At 32.4% G+C, this 20,522-nt stretch overlaps 1 protein-coding gene across 1 annotated transcript; it reads left to right on the plus strand.

The window, feature by feature from the left end:
* The first annotated feature begins 1,284 nt into the window (after positions 1–1,284).
* LOC139514866 (uncharacterized) lies at positions 1,285–5,508 on the plus strand. Its single transcript, XM_071304462.1, has 2 exons — positions 1,285–1,469; positions 2,839–5,508. Exons 1-2 carry the CDS (start codon positions 1,307–1,309, stop codon positions 4,542–4,544), a joined length of 1,869 nt encoding a protein of 622 aa, XP_071160563.1. The 5' UTR covers positions 1,285–1,306; the 3' UTR covers positions 4,545–5,508.
* The last annotated feature ends 15,014 nt before the right edge of the window (positions 5,509–20,522 follow it).

The raw sequence follows: 20,522 nt of genomic DNA on the forward strand, positions 1-20,522 counted from the left end.
ACTCAGAAACTCTGGTGAAAACTAACTACTGAGACTCTCGAACTAGCGATGAATAAACCAATAATTCAGCATGGAATACGAATACTTTTATTACAGATGGACTGTGTTCAGTGTAAAGTCCTGAGTCCAAATCTTGCTTATCAAAATTATAAGCAAGTATTTATACACTATTGAATTGACAAGTATAGACATAACAAATAATTTGAGTGATATTGTTCACTGGTAAAGATTAAACTATTTTTAGAACTTGAAGAATAGATATTAAATGATAATCTGATTATGACAATTAAGAACATACATTATAAATAAGGTAAAATGTCACTAATTAGCTAACAGATTGGAACATGTCACTCAATGTCCAAACTAAGAATTAAATTGCATAACAAAGCATGTTTATTATTAGTCCTGGATATGAAATGTAAATAGAAACGAAATTATAAACTAAAATGAATTATAAAACACAGAGAATTAATGTCTAAAATATCAAAATTGAGAATTTAATATTAAAGTCCAAAATAATAAACGAAGCTGCTTTTTGCACTGTCACAATATAATGAAGTAAACCTAACCACATCATATAAGATTAAAAGCACATAATATAATGACACAACCACATCATATAAAGATGTGTGCATGTAATATAAGGGAAACTGCACATCATATAATGATATGTACACATCATATAAGGATCTTTGCACATCATATTAGTATATTTACACATCATATTAGTATATTTGCACATCATATAATGAGCTTTGAACATAATATAAGTACATTTGCACATCATATAACAATGTTTGCACATCATATAAGAATGTTTGCACATCGTATAAGTATATTTGCACATCATATAACTATATGTGCACATCATATAAATATATATGCACATCATATAAGTATTTTTGCACATCATATAAGCATATTTGCACATCATATAAGGATATTTGCATATCATATAAAGGCAAATGCACATCATATAAAGGTAAATGCACATCATATAATGAAAATGGTCATAACAAGACAGTGTTGGCGTTCCATACCTAACACCCAACATTGTCATTCGTCTCAACTCGGCCGATTCCGTACCCTCATCTAACGAGAGTAGCGGATTCTACCGAGGATTGCCGAATGCCAACATTGTATCTTTGTCATTACCTTAAATTAGTTAAAAATGAAAGAGGTGGGTTTTCAGTAGGTTGAAATTAGATGGCTTTGCTATTAAACATTTAGATGAAAATCCTTACCTGACTTCTATTATATGAAAAATTTCATTCTTTAGACTGAGGAAAAGTCAGTAGACACTAGAATGGAGGAAAATGAAGAAGAGCTTGCAACTGCAAAGAAAACAGAAGAACCAGAGGATCCAAAATTTGATGGAGATGGTAAACAAAATGTTGAAGCTACAAATATTGAAGAAGAGGTTAATGTACCAGAATTACAAACAGAAGAGAAATCACAAGGTAAAACTGGTAAGTGTCTTCCAAATATTTTTTTATGTTTGACCTATTGAAGTTTTAGAATCAAGTTATCCAAGCAGGTTGGAAAAGAACACAATATCCATGACCGAAACTGTCAATTGCTGATTTCTTCTTCCTACTTTTTGCGTTTATTAAAGAGGTTCATTCTTTGAAACAACTGAGCCAATCATAATCTGAACTTCCCGGAGTTATTCTTATTTGTTTAGAATGCATTTTGTGATTGATCAACAAAAATGGCCTAAAAGACTGAACCAATGATATGAGGGTGAAGTTCAAATTAGTGTTTAATAACTAAAAACTCATATGGGTCAATTCGAGATAAACTGCTAATCAATTCAATTGCCAGGTTACTTATTTATTTTTTTTCTTTTAAAATTTTCTAGCATCGGGTCGATCATCTATCGATGGGTTGTTAGTCTCGGTGGTTATCATCAGCTTAGTACTCAGTAATCAGTAGTCAATCATTTGGTTATGACATTATTTGTTACATACATTCCTGAAATTTCCTTAAAAACAAGGATCAAAACTTCCTCAGGCAAGGTTGGCCTAAGTTAATTTTCGGAATTATAATCATGTCCATTTAATTTTAGATCATATAGATCTGACCGTTTCCATGTATCTTTACTTTCCTGGCTACTAGTTTTTAGCGTTCCTGATGACGGTTAATCTAGAAAATTATTCCGGATGCAAAAATTTTATAAAGTGTTGTTTTATGACAAGTTATAACTAGCACTGGATTGGTCCTTTGCTGATGAATCGATGTTCACTGGGGTATCACCATAAGGTCATCGGGACTGACATGATTAGTATAACATACATTTCTGAAATTCCCCACTGATAAATACAAAAACAAGGGTTGAAACTCCCTCAGGAAAAGTTGAGCTTAGAAGAATTTGGTATTGATTTTCATGTCCCTTCAGATCATATAAACAAATTTTATTAAATTGTCTGAGTATTTATGTGTTTGGAACGAATTGTATAAAACATATTTGACGAAAGAAAGGCGAAAGATACCTAATGTACTTTTGAACTCAATAAGGTACGACTACTAGACTCTTGTGATTCTTCTATTGCTAGATATTATTGTTAGAGAGAGGCGAAAGATACCAAAGGGATATTCAAAGTCAAAAGTAAAAAACAAGCTGACAATCCCAAGGCAAAACAAAAAACGACGCAAAGACAAACAGTGTACAAAATCAACATAGAAAATTAAATATCATTGTTAGCATATTGGTCGAAATGTTATTTTCTCACTCTTCATATTTTGATTGAACTGCAATATTAGATAATATTTTCAGACAGAGTCTTAAACTATCTTTTTAATATAATAAATAATGGAAATAATAATATTTTATTGTAGTCCTAGATGATCCTGAACTATGTCAATGTTGTCTTAGGGTTGACGAGGAAGAGACCGCGCATCTATGGTGTAATGACTGCAACGAAGCTGTTTGTCAAAGCTGCGGTAAAGCTCACAGAAGATTTGTCGTTGCTCATGATGTCATACCGATAAATGATGCTCCAACTTGTAGAAAAAATGTACCAAAAAATTGTCATTTACATGAGAATGAAAAACTTATTCTGTTTTGCGTAGGACATGATAAGCTCATTTGTCATGAATGTTTATCAGATCATAGACCTTGCGATAAAATATTAGAAATAGAAAAGGCTGCAGGAGGCGTTAAAGACAGTGCTGCAATAAATAATCTGAAAGGGAGAATGAGAACATTTACTCGTATTCTTGAACAGACTCAAATCGAACATGAACAGACTTTGTCTAGTATCAGTATAGAAAAAGACAGCGCACATGAGAATATCAAAGAGTTCCTTCAGTGCTTTGAAAATCACATAAGACAAATTCGAAATAATCTCAACAAAAGGTATGAAAATATATTAAGACAAAATGAAAAAAATGGTAAACAGTTAAATTACTTGAGGAAAGGCTTGCAAGAAAATATGGAGTGGTTGTGTATGTTAGAACGTAGTTCCTCTGAAAGCAATATATTTCATGCAGTGAAGCACCTTGATACCATACAAGTATCAGACGAGAATCTAGTCGATCAGATTAAAAAGGACATGATAACGTTACCGTTGGATGTTTTACCGTCTGAAGGTACGACATACATCGATACACTGTTCGAACAATTTTACAAGAAAACAGAATTTGACACGTTTCCTGCCATCACCATTTCGGCCAGTGAAAGCAATCAATCTCAAATCAAAGTAGAAAGCTATGGTCAGTCAACACCTTCTCGATATCAAGAGCTCGTAGCAATTGATAACTCGACATTTGGTGCACTTTGCTTCACAGAAGATGGTCGTATTGTTGTTGAAGAATTGGTCCAATCTAGTCCAACTATTCATTTTCTAAGAAAGTTTGATTTGAAAACTAATCAGTCGCAACAAATAAAGTTACGAGGACTATACTATGGGAGCAACATAAATAGAGGCTCCATTTGTATGTTCGACGAAACATTTGCCCTAGTAGCGTCAAATAATGACGTGATAGGGATCATGATAATTGACCTAGCTCTTCAACGACATTGCAGGACTATTTGCCTGAAGCATTCAAGGAGTCTTGGTGAGATCAAACGAATAAAATGGGTTACATGTAAAGAAGGTACAATTTATCTACTTGCAGAGTCTACAAGTTATTCATGGCTATGTTCTATTGACTTTAACGGTACGATTTTATCAGAACTTAGGATTTCAGGTTCAGTAGCATATATGGATTTTGAGGGTTCCGAAAGGTTTTTTCACACAGACAATCAAGTTAATGACATTCATTGCACTTCCACGGGAAACGCATGTAGTACTTCGAAGTGCTATTCTAGTCTTGATTTAAGAGTAGGTTGTAGCATACTGCATATTACCGGTGATGAGCTGTTATTACTCGAAAAAGACTCTAATACAGTGTATAAGTTAGATATAAGTTGTCGATGTCGGTCAATTTTGCTAAAAGATGATATTGAAAATCCGACTCATTTTAACTTGAGCCTAAAGTTTAAAAAGATTGCCATAACGATGAATGGCGGAAAATGTATCAGAATATTCAATTTTGAATAATCCAGAAATTATAACTTTAAAAAAACAAAGATTTAATATTTTATTCGTTAGGTTTTTTTTATGTGAGAGTGTTTGCATTGTGGGAAGAATTGTTGTCTCTGTAGAAATATGAAATAAGAAATGTGTATATCAACCAGAATTCTTTTCTGTATGTGCTTTAACGTAATTTTTATGTCATCTGGTATATGGAGGGTAATGGTATGGGATAGATGAACACGAGAAAAAATCCAAATAAAAAAAAACAATGGTTAACGGGATATGACCATTAACCTTGATTCTTTCTTGATATTCATGAACAGAATGCTGGGTATTCATATTTGAAGTTTACTAATGTTGGCATTTCAAACTTGTATGAAGTCTTCAAAAAATTCAATGGAATGTTTTCAAACTGTATATTTGTTGCACCCAGTCTATGGAGGTCATACTTTTTGTTTTTTATATTGATTTGACTTCTTAATCAATGATTGTGAAATGAACATCGAAAAAAACGCTGTAAATAGATTAGAGAAATTTCAGTTTCAGGCATTTGACTTATTTGTAGATCTTACTTTGCTGAACAATTTTGTAATTTACACTTTCTCTCTTTATAATAATATCAAAGCTGATACATAACACAAAAAAATACAATTACCTAAAAATTAGTTATATATGAACAGAAACCCAACATCCTATTGTTCTGAAGATTATTTAACAGGTAGAACTAAACCTATTTAACACTTTCATCAATGTAAGCTTTTCTCTTACTGCTTTTATTTTTTAGATGAAAGCCACATAGTTCATTTGACCCCTATGTTCTATTTTTAAAAACTAGCCTATGTTTTTTAATGGATCAAAGCCCCTAATACAAGCAATAAACTAGATACCCTAAGGGACATTCAATTAAAGTTTGAAGTTTTTGGCAAAGTAATTTCAGAAAAGAAGATTTTAAAAATATTAATAAGACTTTAACAAAAATGTAAAAAAACGTGTAAAGGGCATACGATACAGTTACAGGGGAGGTAATGACGTTGCTAACGTAAAATGTTATTTTCGCGACGTCAAACTGTGACATATCGGGAAAAGATGTATTTTTCGACTGATTTTTAACATTCAAACTGATTTAATTTGAAAACGAGTTCATGGACCCCTATTTTTCAAAACAGCAATTTGTGTCATTTTGCAGGGAGATTATGTGATCCAAATTTTATAAAACTGTAAATAGAGGATTTTTTTAAATTTTGATAAACATGCAGTAAAAAATGACGTTTGTTCCTCAATTTATAAACATTTGATAAATATGAGTTATTTATGAATAAAAAATTGCATATTTTTTTAGGATACTTATAAAATACAGAAATTACCGATTATTTAACAAAAAATAATTTGTGTTTATCTTTTATAACAAAAAAGTTATGTCTTTCTTTCGAAAAAGAAATTACGGCCACAAATCTGAACTTTGAGCAAATATACCAAATTTCGACCTAATTTTACTCAAAAAGTAGCACATGAAGGTATATTTTTTATTACATATTTGATTTAATCAGGTAAAAAATAGCCTATATGCAAATTTTCATGAACTTGTAAATACAGGATAAAAACTGTATCGTATGCCCTTAAAGGCAATAACTCCTTAAATGGTCAATTGACTATTTAGATCATGTCGACTTATTTGTAGGTCTTTATGGAACGCCGTAGCTGCCTTATGTGTACTTGTTTTTAGATACGCTTATACTTTTCAATATATGCACATAGTTTTTCTATATATGCACATACTTTTTCTCTATATGCACATAGTTTACTTTATATGCACATAGTTTACTTTATATGCACATAGTTTACTTTATATGCACATAGTTTTTCTATATATGCACATAGTTTTTCTATATATGCACATAGTTTTACTATATATGCACATACTTTTTCTCTATACGCACATACTTGTTCTCTATATGCACATAGTTTACTTTATATGCACATAGTTTTTCTCTATATGCACATCTGTTACTTATTCGTTTTTAATGGGCGGAGTATACGGTTGCACTTTGAATTAAATCGTTTTTCAATTGTGTTCATGTCTCTGGTGGTAACAATGTGTTCTTACAGATAAAATGACCCTAAAGCGCGATTGCAACCGTTCCAGTGCTCGGTTAATACCCTGTTACTTATTCACTTATAATACGTTTGTTGTACGTTGCACCTTTTAAAAAAGGATTTTCAATTGTGTCCGTGTCTTTGATGGTAACAATGTGTTTTAAAAAATGAAATTACCCTATTAGCGCGCATGTACCCGTTCCAGCGCTCGGTTAATACCCTGTTACCTATTCACTTATAATACGTTTGTTGTACGTAGAACCTTTTGAAAAGTATAAGCGTATCTAAAAACAAGTACACATAAGGCAGCTACGGCGTTCCATAGGTCTTACTTATCTGAACATTTATTGTAATTTATACTTTCTCACTTTTCTTTTATGATATATGATATAAAAGAAAATGTGATATAAAAGAAAGTAACTAAAAACAGTAAAAATTAGTAAATAATAATTTATTTCCAAGAGTTACCCAACAATGGGTTTGTCGAACGTATCTGAAAAGCTCATAAGGTCATTTATCACTTTTGCTCTAAAGTTCTGTAGTGTTATGGATAGAAGCAAAACACTGCTAACTAAGACACGTCCTAGTCCTATGACAGCTTCGCTGACACGGACCCTGACTAAAGTTAACATTAAAATGTGATAACAGTCTATGTTTTGGGCGGCTATTAAAGAAATGAATCATCATTCTTTGATGCTGTAGCATGTTGAAAAGGAATTCAAAACCCAAAATTGTATTCGTATTTGTAAATCTCGTAATAAAACCGGTCGGCACTTAAAGTTAACCAGTGATAGACGGCAATCACCGAGGGTAGTAATGAATATTTATCTTTACTGGATATGATTGACAGCGATGTAAATAAAAACCTTTTTTCAATTATTTTTATAGTTCGTTCTTATGTTATACTGTTATACCACTGTCCGAGGTTAGGGGGAGGGTTGGGATCCTGCTAACATGTTTAACCTCGTCACATTATTTATGTATGTGGCTGTCCCAAGCCAGGAGCCTGTAATTCAGTGGTTGTCGTTTGTTTATGTATAACATATTTGTTTTTCGTTAATTTTTTTATATTAATAAGGCCGTTAGTTTTCTCGTTTGAATTGTTTTACATTGTCATATCGGGGCCTTTTATAGCTGACTATGCGGTATGGGGTTTGCTCATTGTTGAAGGCCGTACGGTGATCTATAGATGTTAAGGTCTGTGTCATTCTGGTCTCTTGTGGACATTTGTCTCATTGACAATCATACCACATCTTCTTTTTATATGAGTATGATTGCCCAAGATGAGCAACACCAACTCTTTGAAATACATAATGTCGCTTAATCATTTAAGCATTTTACAGATTTGCAATAAAGCTTCGATAATAACATCGTTGTAGCATTTTGTATGTGAACAACACAGTAAACAATGATTTTATGGTAAGTAAACGAGTAATCAACTTTTAAATTTTAACAAACGGAAGATTTATTCTTGCTCAAAAACTTTATGATACAAATTAGAATTTCTTTAAAGAGAGGGGAAAATACCAGAGGGACATTCAAATTCGTAAGTCGAAAATAAACTGTCAACGCCATAGCTTAAATACAAACAACAAAAAACCCAGACAGACAGACAAATAATAGTACACAAAACACAACATAGAAAAACTAAAACCTGCGCAACAAGAATTCCACCAAAATAGGGCCAGATCTCTGATGCTCCGGAAGGGTAGGACCTGTCATGTTGCTAATCATTTTAGTATACACCTGGTTTTAAGTCTAATTCGGATGGTCACATTCGGGAAAAAGGGAAAGGGATTGAAGTAACGAAATCAGAAACATATTCGTTATCACCTGTGCAACGGATATTCCGTAACGATCCCCACTTGAAACTCTTGGTTTAATAGCTTCCTTTTGAGCAACAAACCCCTATCTAGAAAATCATGACATAAAATACAAGCACTAACATATTGTATCAACAGGGGGATGTATACTCCGTATATATCCAGGCGCTGCTGGAATGTTGCTACATAGAAATGGAATAGGAAGCTTAAATCATCTTTTTTGTCGAAAAGTTTAGTTTTCAACCGACCTTAATTGTCAAGTTAAGATTTGAGGCATTGCTGTATCTGTTGTATGTGTTCTATCAGGTTCGACGTGAATGATGTGATAGATGTGTTAAAAAAATTCATCAAATTTTAGTTATCATTGAGTGAAGTGAGCATCATCTTTAAAGTGGAAACTAAGTTAAAACATACTGATAAGTTTTTTTTGTTTTTTTTTATCAACAAAGATGTTTACCAGCTTTAATTCATTTTCAGACGTTCCTTTAATAACATAACTATGTTCAACTCACGGTAGATATAGTGTCCGGCTAGGATCTTTGTTTTTCGAGTGATTCGGTCCATTTTATTCGAGTGTAGTTCGGGCTTTTTCGAGTGATACATGTAAAACATGCAATAAGTTCAATTAACGGATATTTCGTAATTATAACAGTTTTTAACATTACTACCCATCTTATATTGAATACTATATATGTTTTGATAAAAAAAGCTCAATTTCCTTGTATTTAATAAAAAAAAATCAGTGTTTGTTATTGTCCGGGTTTTTTCGAGAGCAACTGTGAAATGGTCAGGGTTTTTTACAGAAAATTTGAAAGTATTCTAGACTTTAAAAAGTGACCTTTTCAGTTGATAACTGTAATTAAGTGAAGGACAATATCATATATTCCCAATAAGTCATCAAAATAAAATTGGGAATGGAAATGGGCAATGTGTCAAAGAGACAACAACCCGACCATAGAAAAAACAACAGCAGAAAGTCACCAACAGGTCTTCAATGTAGCGAGAAATTCCCGCACCCGGAGGCATTCTTCAGCTGGCCCCTAAACAAATATATACTAGTTTAGTGATAATGAACGCCATACTAACTTCAAAATTGTACACAAGAAACTAAAATTAAAATAATACAAGACTAACAAAGGCCAGAGGCTCCTGACTTGGGACAGGCGCAAAAATGCAGCGGGGTTAAACAAGTTTGTGAGATCTCAACCCTCCCTCTATACCTCTAACCAATGTAGAAAAGTAAACGCATAACAATACGCACATTAAAATTCAGTTCAAGAGAAGTCCGAGTCTGATGTCAGAAGATGTAACCAAAGAAAATAAACAAAATGACAATAATACATAAATAACAACAGACTACTAGTAGTTAACTGACATGCCAGCTCCAGACCCCAATTAAACTGACTGAAAGATTATGATTTCATCATATGAACATCAGGCACAATCCTTCCCGTAAGGGGTTTAGTATCATACCATCATAACATATATGAGAAGAACATAACCCGTGTCATGCCAACAACTGTTTTTAGAATAAATGTGTTTAGACCTTATCAGTGACTCAATATTAACGCCAAAATATGCAATCTTTAATGACTTGACAACAGTATCGTAATTATTTCCCTTCTTAATAAGTCTATTCAAAGGTTTTGTGAGTTTCTGAGGTGAATACTGACACCTTTGTGCTTTATAAAGAATATTTCAATAAAAAAATTGGATGTGAAATACCTGAACGTAATAGAAGTCTGCATGTTGAGCTATATTTACGAATGATGTCTTTATACCGATGATAAAATTTAGTAAATGTTTTGACTAGTGTGTGATATCGAAAACCCTGGTGTAATAATTTTTCAGTAATACATAAATTTCTCTCGTTAAAATCTAAAACATTGTTACATACACGAGCGAATCGTACACGTTGAGATATATGTTGTGCGGGAAAGAGGGGGAAAGCGCAGACTAAGGCAGTTGCCTCCCCTTTCCCGTTGAAGGGTTATGTGTTGTTGGTTGCTCTGCTTTACATTATCTGCTCAGTACTTTAACTACAACAGTTTGGGGGACTGTCGTTCATGTTCTTTCGAGGCCTCCTGGTGAATAAAACAAAGATGTCTATAATATATGTTTATTTCGAGTCCAACCATACGAGTAAATTAATCAAATACATAAATATGAAATAAAGAGTTTGATTCTTAAAATGAACTTGAATTAACAATTATCAAAATACTTTATCAATTAATTAAAATAGTTTATCATGATATTAATGGTAACTTTAATTAAGAAAGATTTCTGTTATAAACTGTTACATTAAAAGATTATTAAGGTTACGTTATGTTTTTCATTAAACAAAATTTATAAGTTTACGAACCTGGTGAATAAAACAAAGATGTCTATATATGTTTATTTCGAGTCCAACCATACGAGTAAATTAATGTTTGATTCCTTAGGGTTTCCTATTTTAAACCCTAAGATCACGTGCTGGTTGGACTTGTTTTATTCACCAATCAAATTACTTTTAGAATACTTATTTTTATAAGGACAGTTTCTATTGGTTGATCTCTTTTAAACTAATTTACATTTTAACATAATTTGGGGTTACTATTTTTAATTACTTTATACTTTGTTTTTACGACCATTAGGGGAATCCGATTATTTAGTTAGAAAGAATTCTAGGTGAACAATAGGGAAGAATTAGACATATTTGCTAAAGGAAATACTTCTAAGAGTTTAAGCTGTCAAACCTTATTTATGTCGCTAAGTGTCAAATAAGAAGAATTTCACATGTAATACTTATATATAAAAATTTTCATTACATTAAAGACTTTCTAATTATATCTATTATACAAAAAGCTTTATACAAGAATTAGTTATTTTCTACAATTACATAGAAGATTCACTTAGTTTTATATGAAATATTAAAATTTATTTCTTTAAATATTTTACCTCAATTTACCTTCATTATATATATAAACACCGTAAGATGGTGACAAGGGAACGTCACCATCTAAAAACGGATAATTAACGATAGGAAATGAAAAATCATTCCTTTTATCATAAATGTTAGTATTAAGCTTTCCATTAGTGATATAGATATCAAGATCGAGAAAAGGGCAGTGGTCATTGTTAGTATTAGCTTTATTTAAAGTAAGTTCAACAGGATAAATTTCATTAATATACATACTGAAGTCGTCATTATTGAGAGCCAAAATATCATCCAAATATCTAAAAGTATTATTAAATTTGTTTATCAGATGTTGTTTCGATGGGTCTTTGCTTATTTTTGTCATAAATTGTAACTCATAACAATACAAAAACAGGTCCGCAATAAGTGGTGCACAGTTAGTCCCCATTGGAATTCTTATAATCTGACGATATACGGAATCCCCAAAGCGAACAAAAATGTTATCTAGTAAAAATTCAAGGGCATATATAGTATCAAAGCATGTCCAATTAACTTAGTTTTTTTGTTTATTGCTACTAAAAAATGACCTAAAAGAGTTTGAACATATATATTCACATTCTGATTTTTTGAATGCCCATTTAATTAGGTGTGTGAATTTTTTCTTAATGAGAATGTGAGGCAATGTGGTATACAGGGTAGAAAAATCAAAACTTTGAACAGATTCAAAATCACCAATATAAGCATGCAATTTATCAAGTACTTCCAACGAGTTCTTGACACTCCAAAAGTAATTTATTCCACTATTTTCGAAGGCCTTATTTGAACAATTTATTATCCGGTTTTTAATTGTACCAAGTGTGCTGGTTAGAAGAATAGACAATTTAGTAGTTGAACAATGGCTTGAAGACGAAATAAATCTATATGTGTAAGGGGTTTTGTGTAGCTTCGGAAGCCAATACATAGTTGGGACTTTCATTGTATTTTGCTCTGCTTGTAAAGCGGTGGCTAAAAGTTTATGTTTGTTACAGATTTCGTTTTCTGAAAATGGAACATATCAAAACGAATCTTTTTTCAATTTAATGCAAATATTCTGTTTTTGGAGAGCGTTATACAACTACTTTCCAGTGTTCATTTAGAAATAACTTGACCCTTAACAAAACGGTGTCTAGAACATTATGCTGGGAACTCATTTCATGTCATTTTTGATTTTACAGTTAATAATATTTCATGTGGTGAACTCCGGAGATTAATTAAAGAAACCTATTAATAAAAAAACATAAAAAAAATCACACACACTTAATCCAACCCATTCTATTGCCATTGAACACAAAATTTGAATAAAATTTCAGACAAAATCAACAATGAAATAAATAGTTCATTGGCCTGAATATGGTCCTTTACCTTAGCAATGATAGACAAATACAAATGTGTATATAATATACTATCACCAGCTAGATTGTCCAGTGCTTCGAACGACACCAAGAACAACATTGTAATGTCTTGATTAATATTCATAGTTTCCACTTTTTAGACACTTCTTTTATTGAAAGGAAGTTTTTATGGTGTTTAGTTGCTATATGACCAATTATTATATTTGCATAATCAGACTCCTCCTCACAGTTGTAGCATTTAGTCATTTTCGATTTCCATTTCTTAAACAATAAAATAAATAATACAAGGTACAAGACAAATAGATAATAAAATATCTAAGATGTATACTCTTTTAAGAACGAACATACAACTCATCTTATACAATATATGTATGTACGTCTCAATTCGAATTTTCTCAGTATGCTTATGTTCCGGACCATATGAGTATTAGGACCATACGCGTATGGTCACGACCATATGCGTATACTCGTATGGTCAAAGTTTACGCGTATGGTCGGACCATATGATAGATATAAGAAGATTACAAATGTAGGTATGAGTGCCAATGAGACAACTCTCCATCCAAATAACAATTTATTAAGTAAACTATTATAGGTCAAGGAACGGCCTTCAACACGGGGCATTGCCTCACACCGAACAAAAAGCTATAAAGGGCCCTCAAAATAACTAGTTAAAAAACATTTAAACGAATTTCAAACATATATTTATGTTACTTGGCGGAAAAAGTAATATAGTGGCGAAAGTATATTGTTTTGCCGAAAGAGGTGGCGAAAAAAAATAATTGCCAAAGAGGAACCCCAATTTGGGATCATATAGGTATACATTAGAAACGATTCAATAATACAATAAACTTATCTATAACAATGACGGTTACATGAAATGTTACAGCATATCAATTTGATAGTTCAAAGGCAACACAAAAACAGCACAAGTTACAAGTTGAAACCCATTGTTTTTCAATTAATTGTCTTAATCTGGGTGACACTGTATCTGTTTTCTGTCCGTCTCTAGTATCAATTATTAGACTCTTTATCATATCGACTTTTTTTTGTCAGTTAGTAAAACAGGTAAACTCTTGTTAAACAGTTCATTAAGACATTTTTGGAAGTTATCTTCCAAGTCGACATTTTCCTGTTCAGTAATAGTTATCCCATGAGGTCTCCAAATAATTATATGGTCCGGACCACTCACCTTAGATTGTTGACATCGCGGATATATACTATACATGCAATTTATAAGATGTAAAAAAAGAATATATACATATGAACTATACTTGTTTAATGATAAAATGCAAGTTTTCATACACCATGTGCCTTGAAAGTACTTAATTTGAGTCTTTATTTTATTTTTATCTATACTATTAAACGAGAAGACCTCATTTTGTGTGTCGCTTCTCTTCTTTCCACAATAAATTAATCAACACGCCTCTGTGTCCTATAGGTACAGTGCATAGTCGCATTTGTCATCCATTTATATGATTATTCAGATTGAGTTATTTTTGGGGAAAAACGAGAAATAAGGCATCCGGATATTGTCCCGTTATTGGACGAAATTTTAAGTCAGATTAGACTTCCGGTTTCCGTTTTTCTGTATACTTTGAACCTGAGACTACTATAACTGTGTTATAGTAGTTTCAGTTTGAACATACATATACTACGAATAAAGTGTATTTAAATTCTATCTGCTATTATTTTCAAGTTTACTATCCACGGCTGTCACAGAGTTTATTAAATGGAGAGGGTCTGTATACTATATCAATTGACCACCATGGATCGATTAGTAAACTTGGAATTGAAAGTAAATACACTTTATTTATATAGTAATGAATGTTCATAATATACAGATAAGCGCTAAAATTATTCATGTGAACTTTTGATACCTTTTCTGAAATTCTCCAGTCATTAAATCTTTTACAAAATTCATTTATTACAACAATAAAAAAAAGATGTGGTATGATTGCCATTTTGAGACAACTCTCCACAAGAGACCAAAATGACACAGAAATTAACAACTATAGGTCACCGTACGGCCTTCAACAACGAGCAAAGCCCATACCGCATACTCAGCTTTAACAGGCCCCGAAATGACGATGTAAAACAATTCAAACGAGAAAACTAGCGGCCATATTCATGTACAAAAAATGAACGAAAAACAAATATGTAACACATAAACAAACGACAACCACAGAATTGCAGGTTCCTTACTTAAATGTTCATAACATACTAAATGTATGTTCATATTGAAATTGATAGAAAACCAAAAACTTGGAATTTTGAAAATGAAGGAGGAAGGATAAAAAAAACAACATTTCCCTGTCCCCAATAACCTATGACTTGTGACACATTTGCTGAAATTCTCCAGTCATTCAATATTTTACAAAATTCTTCCAACAACACTTTACATACTTTAAACTACGCTCTGAATGCCCGCGATTTCGCGGGTGTGTTCTAGTAGTTTTTAAAACGAGAAGACCTCATTTTGGGTGTCGCTTCTCTTCTTTCCACAATAAATTTATCAACACGCCTCTGTGTCCTATAGGTACAGTGCATAGTCTCATTTGTCATCCATTCATATGATTATTCAGATTGAGTTATTTTGGGAGAAAAACGAGAAAAAAGGCATCCGGATATTTTCCCGTCATTGGACGAAATTTTAAGTCAGATTAGACTTCCGGTTTGCGTTTTTCTGTATACTTTGAACATACATATACAAAGAATAAAGTGTATTTCAGAATTCTATCTGCTATCATTTTCAAGTTTGCTATCTACGGCGGTCACAGAGTTTATTAAATAGAGAGAGTCTGTATACCATATCAATGATCACCATGGATCGATTAGTAAACTTGGAATTTACTATCTACGGTGATCACAGAGTTTATTAAATAGAGAGAGTCTGTATACTCACGTGTGTAAACTATACCAATGACCACCATGAATCGGTTAGTAAACTTAGAAGATCTTAGAATTGAAAGTAAATACACTATATTTATATATAGTTACTGTAATAAATGTTCATAATATACAGATAAGCGCTAAAAATATTCATGTGAACTTTATTATTAAATCTTTTACAAAATTATTTGATTACAAAAAAAAGAAGATGTGGTATGATTGCCATGTTGAGACAACTCTAGATAAGCGCTAAAAATATTCATAGAACTTTTGATACCTTTTCTAAAATTCTCCAGTCATTAAATCTTTTACAAAATTCATTAATTACAAAAAAAAGAAGATGTGGTATGATTGCCATGTTGAGACAACTCTAGATAAGCACTAAAAATATTCATAGGAACTTTTGATACCTTTTCTAAAATTGAGACAACTCTCCACAAGAGACCAATATGACACAGAAATCAACAACTATAGGTCACCGTACGACCTTCAACAACATGCAAAGCCCATACCCCATACTCAGCTTTAAAAGGCCCCGAACTGACATTGTAAAACAATTCAAACCAGAAAACTAGCGGCCTTATTTATGCACAAAAAATAAACGAAAAACGAATATGTAACACATAAACAAACGACAACCACTGAATTACAGGCTCCTTACTTAAATGTTCATAACATACTAAATGTATGTTCATATTGAAATTGATAGAAAACCAAAAATTGGGAATTTTGGAAATAATGACCTATGACTTATAATACTTTTGCTGAAATTCTCCAGTCATTCAATATTTTACAAAATTCTTCCAATAACACTTTACATACTTTAAACTACGCTCTGAATGACCGCGATTTCGCGGGTGTGTTCAAGTAGTTTTTAAACGTAAACACATAACAGTTATAGCTATAAGAAATGTATATAACCACTCGATAAAAAAGAATACACTCGAAAAAGCCCGGACTGCTATCGAAAAAGCCCGGACATAAAAACTGAATTTAGTCTCAAAATGTTGTATTCAATGCAATAACAATAGTTTTTGTAAAGTGTCTGTATATCTAAGGATGTATATATATTCCATGTATGCATTTCCGTCGACATTTGCATTGGTATGTGCAAGAAAATGGCTTTATTCGGTATTTTGGAATAAAAGCATTTTAAGGCTAAATTTAACTTTTTAAACGAAAAACAATGTCAGAATGATACTATATTTATATCTTAAATACTAACATATCATGAACAACCTTGTATATCAAACTCAAGCTGCTATATCACGTCTTGTAAGAAAAGAAGTCTGTTTGTTTACATTTTTGATCATATTCACTCGAAAAAAAGTGGTCACACTCGAAAAAGCCCGATCAAATCACTCGAAAAACCACGATCCTAGCCGGACACTATACCTACAGTGAACTGATCCAAACTACATGTGCATGACACAATCACTGTTCTAAACGCATCTCAATATGACGAGGTAACCATTCGTTTGACAATATCTCGGAGAAAGTTAAAGTAATTTGCCTTATTTGTACACGTTCAGGTTTATTGGTTCTTGTATTTAGTTTCTTACTATGTTTGCTAACTGTGGGAGTCAAGTGTGAGTTTTTTTTTTTTTTTTTTTTTCATTAGTTGCAGGTTTTTTAAGTAGCAGTGTAACCATACATATGAACGGGGTTATAGTTATAAAAAGTACCAGGATTATAATTTTATACACCAGACGCGCGTTTCGTCTACATAAGACTCATCAGTGACGCTCAAATCAAAACAGTTAAAAAGCCAAACAAATACAAAGTTGAAGAGCATTGAGGACCCAAAATTCCAAAACGTTGTGCCAAATACGGCTAAGGTAATCTACTCCTGGGGTAAGAAAATCCTTAGTTTTTCGAAAAATTCAAAGTTTTGTAAACAGAAAATTTATAAAAAATGACCATATAATTGATATTCATGTCAACACCGAAGTGCTGACTACTGGGCTGGAGATACCCTCGGGGACGAAACGTCCACCAGCAGTGGCATCGACCCAGTGGTGTAAATAGTTATCAAAAGTACCAGGATTATAATTTTATACGCCAGACGCGCGTTTCGTCTACATAAGACTCATCAGTGACGCTCAAATCAAAACAGTTAAAAAGCCAAACAAATACAAAGTTGAAGAGCATTGAGGACCCAAAATTCCAAAACGTTGTGCCAAATACGGCTAAGGTAATCTACTCCTGGGGTAAGAAAATCCTTAGTTTTTCGAAAAATTCAAAGTTTTGTAAACAGAAAATTTATAAAAAATGACCATATAATTGATATTCATGTCAACACCGAAGTGCTGACTACTGGGCTGGAGATACCCTCGGGGACGAAACGTCCACCAGCAGTGGCATCGACCCAGTGGTGTAAATAGTTATCAAAAGTACCAGGATTATAATTTTATACGCCAGACGCGCGTTTCGTCTACATAAGACTCATCAGTGACGCTCAAATCAAAACAGTTAAAAAGCCAAACAAATACAAAGTTGAAGAGCATTGAGGACCCAAAATTCCAAAAAGTTGTGCCAAATACGGCTAAGGTAATCTACTCCTGGGGTAAGAAAATCCTTGGTTTTTCGAAAAATTCAAAGTTTGGTAAACAGAAAATTTATAAAAAATGACCATATAATTGATATTCATGTCAACAACGAAAAACCGTTATCCAAACATATAAACGGGGCTATTAACCGTTATCCATACATATGAACGGGGTTATTAACCGTTATTATGATTAAAACAGTTATCACTGAACTAGTATATATTTGTTTAGGGGCCAGCTGAAGGACGCCTCCGGGTGCGGGAATTTCTCGCTACATTGAAGACCTGTTGGTCACCTTCTGCTGTTGTTTTTTTTTTATGGTCGGGTTGGTGTCTCTTTGGCACATTCCCCATTTCAATTCTCAATTTTAAACTATCTGACTTAACCTTAAGTTTTTTTTAGAAAATAGTACCTCCAAATAATTTTGTTTTCTATTTCCTCTTTTATGTAACAGTGGTTGCCGTTTTGACTTCTTAACAATTGATGTTCTGTTGATTTATTTATCTTCTCCTCTATTTTTGTAACGATGGCGTTCATCAAAAATGTAATTTTTTGGGGCATCCTTCACAATTTCTTATAGTGGTATACCGGTTCAAGTATTTATAAATCTTTTTGCACTTACATTTTTGGTTTGTGTGTTTCTAATGAAGGTAGATTCCGATGGCATCTCAAATTTGGAGTAATAATTTAATATTAGAATACGCATCTATGTGTTATTTGCAAATGTTTGCTACAATCAACAATCATTGCTGAATATTGATCTTCTTTTAAGACAAACTTTAAATCTGTGATATGATAGCCAGTGAGGCCAAACTTCACACAGTTCAAATGATACACATTCATTGAACTGTATGTCAACGTTCGGCCTTCAAGTATGAACACGAATTATACCGTTAAGTCTGCATTACAAAGTAAAATCAGCAAAAATACTGAACTTAGAGGAAAATCAATTCGAAAAGGCATTAAGTTGAGAAGACAAATTATGACGCAATTATAAGGAAAAAACTAACAATCCTATTGTATACATAGACAGTAATAGTGCATTGACTTGACATATCAACGATATAAGGATGAGGCTTAGAAACGGGGAAATGCGAGGCTGTGCCGAGCATTTTCCCCGTTTCGGTATATCGTTGATATGTCAAGTCAATGCACTATTATTGTCTTTATACTGCAATCTAAAAAGAAAAAAACATTTTCAATTGTTGTTTATTGTGTTAATGTTATTTTTTTTAATTTAAATATTGGGGAAAATCCCCCTTTAAAAAAGCCTCACATCACACAGACGGAGAAATATAAAACACGATGAAATGAACATCATTACCGCAATCAATGGTGAACGAATTCGTTGCAGACTAAAATATCAACAATAAACATAAAACATAATGATTTATAGGTTGCAAACAAAAAAAATTAAAAAGTGAAATATGTTTTCCCGAAAATTGCAAAAGAAACAAGTTTGAGTCGTTAAACGCAACGTTGTTTACATTGAAAACAAGAACAGGTTGAAGAGGTCGTATGAATAATTAAACATAATTTCGACAATTTCTATTTAAATATTCATGAGGAAAAGTGATATCAGGTCAGTGACTGTATATGCCATAGAAATATACGGTCAACGCATTTTGACTGCTCAAATAGAACGAGTGCAGTATAAAAAATAATAACGGTAAAACCAATGATAGACAGAAGCCAATAACAACGGCTGAATTATAGGCTCCAGAAAGAAACATATAGAATGTGGAGTGTTTAAATTTGTTTGGGAGCGTTCATCTCGTACATCTGGTTATATAAAACAATTTACGGATTCATAAATCAGTCATTCTAGCGTTCTGTTCCTGATGAAGTTAAATCAAGAAGAGTGCTTTTAGTGAATGCAATAAAGATTTTTTTTTCCAGTTTGTAATGGTTGAAGCCGTTAAGGGTTAATCACCACAATTATTTGAAAAAAAAAACTCGTCAGTAATATACAATTATAACTAAAATTCTTTGATAATTAGTTTTTCTCAGAATATTTGTGAAATATCTAAATTCATTTTTCGTTAAATTTTCTACTTAAAGAAGGTATAGACAATAATAGTGCATTGACTTGACATATCAACGATATAAGGATGAGGCTTGGAAACGGAGAAATGCGAGGCTGTGTCGAGCATTTTCCCCGTTTCGGGCCGAATCCTTATATCGTTGATATGTCAAGTCAATGCACTATTATTGTCTTTATACTGCAATCTAAAAAGAATCATTTTCAATTGTTGTTTATTGTGTTAATGTTATTTTTTAATTTAAATATTGGGAAAAATCCCCCTTTAAAAAGGCCTCATATCACACAGACGGAGAAATATAAAACACGATGAAAT

This window comes from Mytilus edulis, chromosome 3 (assembly GCF_963676685.1).
Source record: "Mytilus edulis chromosome 3, xbMytEdul2.2, whole genome shotgun sequence".
Taxonomy (NCBI): domain Eukaryota; kingdom Metazoa; phylum Mollusca; class Bivalvia; order Mytilida; family Mytilidae; genus Mytilus; species Mytilus edulis.

What these genes read in the sequence shown, in the direction of transcription:
- LOC139514866 (XM_071304462.1), top strand. Translation starts at nt 1,307, where the DNA reads ATGGAGGAAAATGAAGAAGAGCTTGCAACTGCAAAGAAAACAGAAGAA. An exon ending in GAAATCACAAGGTAAAACTG is followed by an intron (nt 1,470 to 2,838) that starts GTAAGTGTCTTC and finishes ATTTTATTGTAG; the next exon opens with TCCTAGATGATCCTGAACTA.